The 10,684-nt window shown below is 32.4% G+C and overlaps 1 protein-coding gene across 1 annotated transcript; it reads left to right on the forward strand.

Annotated features, from left to right (window-relative positions):
• Nucleotides 1–1,149: 1,149 nt before the first annotated feature.
• Nucleotides 1,150–3,900, forward strand: LOC134275639 (doublesex- and mab-3-related transcription factor A2-like). The gene is made up of 2 exons (XM_062757905.1): nt 1,150–1,555; nt 2,986–3,900. Exons 1-2 carry the CDS (start codon nt 1,174–1,176, stop codon nt 3,780–3,782), a joined length of 1,179 nt encoding a protein of 392 aa, XP_062613889.1. The 5' UTR covers nt 1,150–1,173; the 3' UTR covers nt 3,783–3,900.
• The last annotated feature ends 6,784 nt before the right edge of the window (nt 3,901–10,684 follow it).

Below are 10,684 nucleotides of genomic sequence, written 5' to 3' on the forward strand. Positions count from 1 at the left end.
AGATTGAAATAAAAGATATTTAAGACAGTGATAAAATGACGAACAACACAGTACATGCATAACAATTCTGATCTTTGGAATGAATCTCAAATCTGAAAGTAGTTGAATGAATAAGGTTGGTCATATGTAATTTTTTTACCTTATGTTTTGATAATAGCCTAAGATTAAAACTGTCTAATTAATCACAAGGTGTTTATTTTACAATAATGCAATTAAACTCCATAGGAGACTAATAACAAAACTATATCCAGTTCCCATGGCTCGTCTGAACTTTTTATTGAGGGGCCACCAATAGATTTCATCAATTACATACATCAAGATATTATTTAATTTAATTAAATTTCATTCTATTATAAACGTATTTGATTAGCAAAAAAGCAATAGGAAATATCAAAAAAGTTTTTAAGTGTTCGAGAAATGTTCGTTAGATATTTGTGACACATCTTAATAAGATATAATTTACAGATGTTTAAATGATCGTTCTTCAGCAAGTCCACAAAAGCTGTACCCAATGTTCCTATTATTTCAGATTTTGAGAGCTTCTCGGCATGAAAAGGCGACAAGCTCAAATATTAAAACGAGCAGAATGTTTAAAAAGTAGCTACTTTTGATAATTATAACGTAGACTTTCACAGAAATGTTTACTTCTATTCACGTCTTTATGGGGCAATAAAACCTGAAGAATTATTGAAAATTGAAAGTGTATAATTAGAAAATTGCTGGAATTATAAAATGATAGCCCTTTAAATTGATAAAACCGTCAAATTATGTCAACATAATGATATTTGCTAATTTCTTTACTGTCGGTTAATTTAAACATCACCCTAGTCAAACACAATCGTATTTCAAAAGTGCAAATATTTTACACTTTGTGAGAATATTTAATCGTTGACAGACAGTCGTGTCTGTTTTCGGTAAATGCACCAATAAGAAGCCCTTTCTGTGTGTGTACGCTCGTCAAGCGCTCTCCAAGAACCAATTGAATTCAACTGAAAAGCCATTGACCAACGCCTGTTGAACTCTGGGAGGGCGGTACAATCTAAGCACCTTTCATTTATTTCCAAACGATATCGTATCAAAACGATATTTTTCTGTGATATGGTATTATCACGTCAAGATTTTCATCAAATAAAAGCTTAGAGAGGAAAGGGGAGACACTAATATCCATTCGACATGAACCCGGTAACGGCGCTCTACCCTATTACCGAGAAGGGGACACGGAAACCGAAATGTGCCCGCTGTAGGAACCACGGAATGGTATCCTGGCTGAAAGGACACAAACGCCATTGTAAATTCAAAGACTGCAACTGTGCAAAATGTAGTCTTATTGCTGAACGTCAGAGGGTCATGGCGGCGCAGGTAGCACTAAAGCGCCAACAGGCAGCCGAAGATGCTATAGCACTGGGGCTAAGGTGTGCCACTGAGGGATCGCTCCCTATAATGACACAAGGGCCGCTCTGGGGGCCGGGGACTGTTTCCCCACCTAAAGAAAAAGACTCCAAAGGCCAAGAGAGCGAGACCGATGAACCAGAAGACAATTCAAGTGATGAAAATGGTATGTGGCAAATTAGATGCTATTTACTAAAATGCATGAGAAAAAAACTAAATAAATATGAAATTCTCTGCAAACTTTATTTAAAAAAAAAATAGAAAGAAATTTTTGAAAAGTTCTTGTAGAAATTTGTAATTTAAAAAAAAAGGAGAAGAAGATTGAAAACTGAAAAATTTTGCTTTTAATTTGGATTTACTAAAGGTCTATTTAACTATAGCTAAAAAGAGGTAAAGGAATTTGTTTCCGAATTATTTTTTTAAAATATCTCTCTGTATGTCGGTACTTATTTCTAGTAATTTTGAAGCATATTATGATTTACATAAGGAAAAGTGAAATGAAATTCGATGTTTTTTTTAAAAAAGAAAATTAGTCGTGTAGAAAGATAGAGCGCTTATTTTATTACATACATTTAAATGTTAAGTTCCTACAATGGATAACCAAGTCACTTCTTTGAAATATAAGGATAAGTTTCCACTGATAAAATAACAATTTTATTTCAATAAAAAAATATTCATATTTTTTAAACAATATTTTGTCACAATAAATGTAAAATACAAGGGACCTTATTTGAATTTCTTACTCAGTTTTATTTTTATACGTTGGAGAGGATGCTTATTTTATCTCAATTTTTGTGATTTTTACTTTTAGCCGATACGTTGCATTAAATTTCATAGAACTGATTACTTGATTACTTTGGTTTAAATTCTTAGAATATTGTTCTTCAATATTTGAAATAGATATTCATTTTATTACTAATTACAGGAATATCTTATTTCTCAGGAGTTCAGGAGTATCATATATGAATCGCCTCGAGTGTTTGATGAAGCCAACAAAATTAGCCACAGATACATTTTGCCGGTGTCAAAGTCGATATTTATTTTGAATATTTAGCAAGGGGTCCTGAATTTTATACTTCATTGAAAACAAATGTTGGAAGACCACTATAGCTATAAATATTCTACAATCCCATTAAAAAAAATTGCTTTCGGTCTTTTAAATTTTGAAGTATCAGTTAGCAGAAAAAAAGAATGGAAAATACTTTAAACATTTTTTTTGAAAAATGAATCGACGTAAATATAGTTTTAAATAATAATATCATTATATCCCTTTGATAATATTGATATGAAACAAGGTTGATTTTTATACTCATATTTTTTGCAAGAAAATATTTTTTTTTAAAACAGCAACAAAGAACAAAATATAAGAATAATATTGTCTTTAAAAAATACCATTATTTTTTCCCGTCTTTAAATACACACAAATATTAAAGGTAAAAACTCTCAATGTCCCAAAACTTAAATTTTTTTGAACAGTTTAGTTAAACTTAAAATAATTATGTAAGAGATTAATCCTAAAAAAATCAAACAATCTTAAATCAATTAACTCATTATTACTTGTTGTAGATTTATTTGTTATATTTATTTGCTTTCCAGAACCAGCTCAAAATGGGAGACCTATTGCAAAGGAAGTGACAAAACCATGCCATGATACGTCATCACCAGATTCGACTGAAGAGAACGATTCTGTCAAGGTTAAGGTCACGGCACCAACATCCTACTCAGTGCACTCTCTGCTGCCACCAAATGCATTTCTTCCGGGTCGTTTATCTAATTTGGAAATACTAGAGAGGATTTTTCCATTTCATAGAAAATCAGTGCTAGAACTTGTACTGCAGGGTTGTAATGGAGATTTGGAGAAGTCAATTGAACAATTTTTATCCAGTCAAGAAACAATGATTTCAAACCAAACTTTACCGCATGTGAAATCAGACTTCAGGCCTCATCCATATTTTCAATATGGATCCGCCATGAAATCGTTAAACGGTGTTACAAGATTGTCGCCCACTGGTTCGGGCTCTGCTTTTACCCCCTTCTCGTCTGCTGGACCGTTCACTCCTTCAGGGATCCACTCGGCCTTTCAATCTCATTTAACAAACTTCACAGCAGACAGTTTACGACCCTCTTACCTACAGAGTGTATCTGGTTCTGTCAGACCCGACATCTTCCCGCCAAACAATCAACTGACATACCCTCGTTTGCATCCTCTGACGTCAGCACCACTTCCGGGATTTTTCAGCGGTTCGTTTCCGTTAACACCTTACAGAATAGACATGGGTGACTCCTGCCGTAAGACTCTCTCTGAAAAACATTCAGGAAAAACCGTGAACACAGAAAATGGACACGAGTCAGAGATGTGGGACGAAGGGTCACGTGATCGAGACAGAGAGTGAACAATTTTTGTAGTCAATGCAGATGTTGTTTTATTAAAATACTTCAAATGTTATTAGGTTTAATTAATAAAATTTGCAATTATAAGATTCTTTGTCAAATATTTTCAAACGAAAGTGTAGTCTCCTTTGATTTTCATTTTCTTCATTTTACTCATCACTGATAACCTTTTCAGTGCCTATGCAATTGATTTCACTTTGTCTGTAAGTTTCATCTTTTCTTTTCGACATAGACAAATGAAAAAAAAATTATTCTTTTTCACTTCACTTCGAAAAATATCATAATGTTGGGTTTTAAGTGAGTTTTAAGAACTCAGTTTTCATTTACAATGTGAATCATGTCTTCAACAAAGAGAAAACGGACAAATATATCAGATAACACGTCAGATGGGAACTTGACTTTGGTGGCACTACATTTGTTTGGCTAGTCTTGGTCGTTATCATTAAAATCTGTTTATAAAAAGTCAAATACGGCCAAAGTTTAACAAATAAATCTGCTTGTTAAGCGGAGAGAGGTCTTTTCTGTTCCGATTTGGTCTTGATGTGTTGACTTTGAAGGCCACTTCACACAAGCTTTGTGTTTGTAGAGTTATCCAATATCTGAGACAGTTGACTAGTGTTGGTGGTCTTTGGTAGATCTGTATAAATAGATACTGAGTATTAGATACATGTCAGTCGCCAAACATTAAACATAGAAAACTCTCTCTCTCTCTCTCTCTCTCTCTCTCTCTCTCTCTCTCTCTCTCTCTCTCTCTCTCTCTGATAGATACTGATCCATTGTTCATACCAATTTAAAACTTTAAAATATCCGTTAATATTTCTTTTGCACAAAATGACATGTTTGCAAAAGAATTAACATTGTATATATACTGTAAGAGATACAACTAAAGTTTCTTTATTCAAAACAAGACTAGTTCGAAATGTCTATATAAGTAATCAATTTTCTAAACAAGATCATTTACCAGTTAGTGTTTCCTTTATATCGCAAACAAATGAAAGTGTCGAAAAAGGATCCATCGGCGCCATACTTTTTCCTGAAATAAAAGTTATATTTTTTAAACAAATATATAACTTTGAGAATTTCTTTAAGCTGTTTCGGGCATAATTAAGAAAAAACTTTGGTTTTGTTTCAATAGGAAGTTTAAAGCTTGACTCTGGAGAATAATCGTCTTTTATTTTGCTATTAGAAAGGAAAGTATATCTTTGCGATCACTTAGTATTTTTGAAAGGTGTATAATTATACTTTTTAAATTAATGGTGAATAAATCATTTTATTATGCAAAATAACTGCCGGAGCTAGAGCTTTCTTGAAACTACAAATGTATTAAAAATATAATGAAAAAAATTACTAGCATTTAGTATATTTTTTTTCATTATTTTTTAATTTATATAAAGACTATATACCATAGCCTGAATTTTCCATGCCTTATTTCAATTTTTTATTTGTGTTTTTGTGTTAGTTTGTTTTTGTTTGTTTGTTCATTTTGGGGAAGAAGGTCGGAGGACATGACAATCTGATTCCATGATTAATGAATTTGGTCATTCACAAAAATCCTTACGTTATAAATATCATGTCAGGTACCGCCTCTTATGACGGCGAAGAACAATTAAGCAAATTGACCACGTTATCATACATGTATGTTCGATAAAATTTCAATGAAAGGGCTGTTCTTATCAAAATTGTTTTTATAAACTGTATGATTATGGAACATTTTTACAGAAAAAATGAGCGATCGCTTGCAGATGTACCGTAGCCAGCTGTTTATGTAATTATGTAAATGATTTATCAATGAATAAAAGTACAATTTTTGAAAAGATTGCAACGTACAGAAATGGGATTGCAATAGCAGCAGAAGTATGCATCGCGGTGCGGTCGATTCTAAGTCGCCAGCCTGCTTCGTGAGAACAGCACACCTATAGGGTTATCACCGAGGCAGAGTGTATCGAATGCGCCACACTGACAGTCGAGTAGGCAAACTTTGTACGGTTAACCACTTACTGCCAACTTAACTGCGATAAACGACCCTCGGGGGAATTTATCCTTCAGTGTTGACAGTTATAATCCTAATAATGAAATCTCGTTTGAAACAGAAAGCTGATCAGGGGTTCAGGGGGTGGTCGGTACTCTATTAGACATCGTAATTTCCTTCTTGTTTCGTGGTGACTTCAGATATAAAACGTTTCACGAACTTTGTTTGGGTCGGTTGTAATTGACCCTGGGTGGCAAAATTTTATCAACCCAACCTGTGATTTTTAACGTGTGTATATGATACATAATGTCCCACGAGGAGATTGTTCTGTCACTTATACATTATGAAATATTTGTTCTCAAATTGAAATATCTGATTACGTGAATGAAAACTTAAAGTTGCTCCGATTTCTCAAACATTTAAATAATTTGAAGGGGAAAAATTTAGATACTGTATCTATGATACTACATGTGTATCTTGTGTTTAATGTTACATATTTTTAATTATCGTGTTGTAAATGTTATACATATACCTCCACTCATTGAATTCAAAATTTATACGAGACTGGTAAAATTAATTTAGAAAAACGGTTATACTAGTATATTATAAGACAAGGCGTCTGACGCATGAAATTTAAATAGTGAAAGCGTAACAAGGTAAACTCAATTGATTGTTTACTTCAATTTTCGGTATTTACATTGTCATTAATAAATGAATCAGCATATTCTGACCGATTAATACTTTCAGTATGTCTACATATAATTTTAAAATACACCAAAACAGAGATTCATGACAATAACCCATACCAATTTTTTTTTAGTTGCCGCAGAAAGTATACAATTGAAATTTTATTTATATGTTCGCAAAGCATTGCAAAAATACAAATGAGACAAGCAAACCTATTTTGTATTCATTTGAAGCAGAATTTGTCTAAACTCTTATGCGTGAAAAGGAGAAAACACTTGCTGTGGCCTTCAACTCGACATTTAGATATATCGACGAAATAATGGTAATTTTCATTCGATCTTATGCCGATACGATATATCCTGGTGCGATCGAGATCAAAGATACCGCAGAGTCTATCACATCTGTTTCGTAATCATACTTGGGTATTTTACTTGAAAAAGACGTAAATGGTAATCTAACAACCAAGCTGTATTATAAACGGGATTATTTACTTTTCAATCGCCAACTCCCCTTACTTATGCAGCAATTCACCTTCATCACCTGCATACGGAGTTTATATATCTCAGTTTATTCGATACGAAAGAGCATGCTCTACGTACGAACACTTTCAAAAATGAGATGAAATGTTGACAAACAAGTTGATGGAAACAAGAATTTCCACAGTCTCGTTTAAATTCATCTATTCTAAAGTTCTACGGTCGATACAATGACCTTGTCAGCAAATTATATACAATTTATCATTGAGTCAAATGCTGACTGACTATTTTTTCATACTAATGGTTAGTTCATTATTTATATACTGATTTGACGGCGGATTTTCCCGTTATTTTCCGATCATAACAAGGAGCACACGGCAGGTGTGACCGGTCGGCAGGGGATGCTCACTCCTCCATGGCACCTGATCCCACCTCTGGTGTTTTGGAGGTCCATGTTTGCTCTGCTCCTATTTTGTATTGTTTTATGGATAGTTGATCTTGAATACTGTTCGTTATCTCCATATATTTTACTAATAGAATATCCTTTATATTATTTATTATTAATTATATATAAATACTTGAATTTTCTAAATGTTTTTACATGAAAGATACACAATACTTTTAAAAAATAAACATGATTTCTACAAACACTTATCACAACCACAGAAGTTACGATTATTGTTGGAACCCTGTAACATCAACTTATTTATCAGTGACCAGTCTTGATTTAAAAATTGATTGCATTGGAAGGATGTTCTTGAGTATCGAATAATATGTGGGAGACGTAAACACTACATGGAGATGATAGCAAGATATAAAGAAGAAAATTTAACGTTAAAAAGTTTAAATCATCTTATTTGTCTTGCAATATACTTTTTAGTTTTCCGTTATTGTCTATAGTGGAAAAAAATATGAAATACCGGGTAGATGTGGCAGACTCTCTACTTTGTATTCTTTCAAGTTCACCGCGATCTATCAAATAGATATATGAATGGAAGTTACTATGGTTAACTGATTAGGCATCATCGATATATGAAGGCAATACTTAAGTGTTTTCTTTTTCTCTTGAGGTAGTTTTTGAATAAATTCTGCTTCATAGAATATGAAAATAGATCCGCTTATAAAGAAGCACAATTAATTCCCACAGATTTTTTTTTTACATTTTCTTGTTAGGGTCCATCAGTATTCCAACAGTTCATTATAAAACTTGGTTTCCGAAGATTACTTAAATATTGTCAATGAGAAACTCCAGCATTCTTTAATAGCAACTTCAGAGTACTTACCTGTAGAACCAGAGTGAATTCTAAAGTAATTTTGTTTATGATTAATCTCAAGATGTAAAAATGTCTAGCTATCATATTTATTTAAAAAAGCTATTTTCAATCATAAAAAACCTAGTTTATCGTGAGGAATGGTTGTATAAAGTGGAAAAAAGTCGTACGTTTGATGTAACCGACTTGTGAAAATTTTCGCGAATTTTAATTTTCTAACAGTTGTTTGGAGTTTTTGAAAAGCCATATCTGATTTACATAATTTCTAGAAGTACATATTGTACGTCAGAAGTTTCTCCTTTACGGCAGTTAATACTTGCATGCATGGTAAGAAGTAAATATAATATAGTGTACTTGTAAGGATTTTTGTAACGTTTTGGAATCCTGTAAAGGTAGGTAGATCATACGCACCTTAGTTGGCTGGAATTTAAAAGGTTTTATACGAGTATATATATAGTTGTTGAAATGCGATTTTAAAGAATTTCATCTTTAGAAAGTGAACTTTGAGTAAGAAAGTGTACTTTGAATATTAGAGGGATTTCCAAAAGCAGAATCCAAGTTCTGTAAAAAAAAATGTAACTTTTTTTAAATAATGAATTTTTATTATCAATGAATTGCTAATTCATCCAGAAGAGTCTACAGGAAGAAGGGCTTGATCTAACCCTCTGTGACCGGCGGGCTGAGAGTGACTTTGGACAAACAGATTGAAGATGACACGATGGAGAGTCCTCCGCCATTGTTTGATAAAAGGTTTCCGATTACAACGTATCGACTTTAGGGCAACACCAAGTGATTCATCAACAGCGTCACGTGAGGTTTGAAGGGGACTGATGACACCACAAATTTAATCACTACTGTTTTGGAAAATGTTGGCCCTCCCAAAATATACAGCCCAAATTATTTCCAATTCTTTTATTGAACTTTTTTCTCATTCTGGTGGGGAACTTAATTAAGAAACGATTAAATAAAGAAATTGAATCTATTTTACATTCAGTTTGATATTAAACAAATAATTGTTCTTGGGTGGCTGCAGTCGTGTTTCAATTCGGTAAATATTAGGCCCTTGATATGAGTGTAACTGACAGTAAAAAGTCTACCGACAGATAAGCCAGCATATGACGGAGTCGCACGAACGTGAGGGGATTTCAAGATCCAAAATTGATTCACTGAAGTTTTCCATTTAAGCATTAATGGCGCTAATGAAGATTTCGGGTATCGGCTTGTTGTTCATTGCACGACACCTTGCTTTTATTACGTCAATATCCGACAAAGATGGATTATGTCAACAAGGAATATCAAATAAAAATTTCAAAGATCCAGTGTTCAGTATAGAGTCGATTCATTTGTAAGATTATACCTCCTTTTAACAAGCCCCCCTGTCCATCTTATCAAGGTATGATGTAGACTCGTATAAAAAAGAAATAAATAAAGAAATTCAGCTGAATATCTTTAAGTAGTCATATAGTAAAAACACATTTGAAAAACAAATAATTAATCTAAGTTTTTTTTTTTTTTAAACAGAAAATTAAGATTTACATTGTCTCTTAGGTACTGCTTCATTTGTTCTTGAAAGAAGGTTTTTTAGATTTTAAAAATTATGTATCGTGGTATGTTTGACTTTCCTCTGTGTCCTCTTGAAAGCCTTCAAAATATGATGAATTCAATCATCATTTATAACACTGTAATTAAAATTCCTTTTTTTTCTCTGGAATTCCATTTCATCTCCCACTCTCAGTAAAAATTCTAAAATTGTTTGATTTACATAGGAAAAAAATATTTTCATGGAAGCTGTGAAAACTTTTGAAGCTTTTTATTTTTATTCATTCATTTATATACTTCTTGAAATTTTATAGTTTTTAATTTAGTCCATTTAATCTAAAATAATATAAATTAATTTCAACATAAATTAGTCATAGGAAGATTGTACAAGATGCCATTGCTTAAATTTGAGTAGATTATGCATTTATTATTTGGGATAGTCAAATAACTTAACTCAAAAATTAGCTTAAAAACAATCTTTCGATTTTTATGCTATGCAAAGAGGTAAATATACCAATCCCTTTGTATCTCGTGGGGTATAATCCATGATGTATAAATTGTGCCAATTAAAGGTTTTGGTGAATCCGCGGAATCCCAAATGCCAGTCGGGAAATTGTAGAAAAATACAATGCCCACAAACATATATAAACAATTGCACTTTAATTTGCTTCATTCTTTACCATTTTGTAAAATTACCTACATGAATTAACTTATGTATCAAATGTATGAGGAACATCATTCTTTAAGAGAATTCTTGTTTAAATTATTACTTTTTTATAACTATCTACTTCAATGTACTTCAACAAATATGCAAAACCGGTACTCAGAATTTTTTTTTTCTTGTAAACATTTTAGAGTAAGCTTATTTTTAACTTGTCATGTATTTCACAGTCATGACGCCTCGTCTAAAACATTCAAATCCAGTTCACTAGTATCTTTATTTTTCTTTTTTGAAGTGGCTG

The sequence above is a fragment of the Saccostrea cucullata genome, unplaced genomic scaffold (assembly GCF_032062105.1).
Source record: "Saccostrea cucullata isolate Sc308-1 unplaced genomic scaffold, CSIRO_AGI_Scuc_v1 ctg7599, whole genome shotgun sequence".
Taxonomy (NCBI): domain Eukaryota; kingdom Metazoa; phylum Mollusca; class Bivalvia; order Ostreida; family Ostreidae; genus Saccostrea; species Saccostrea cuccullata.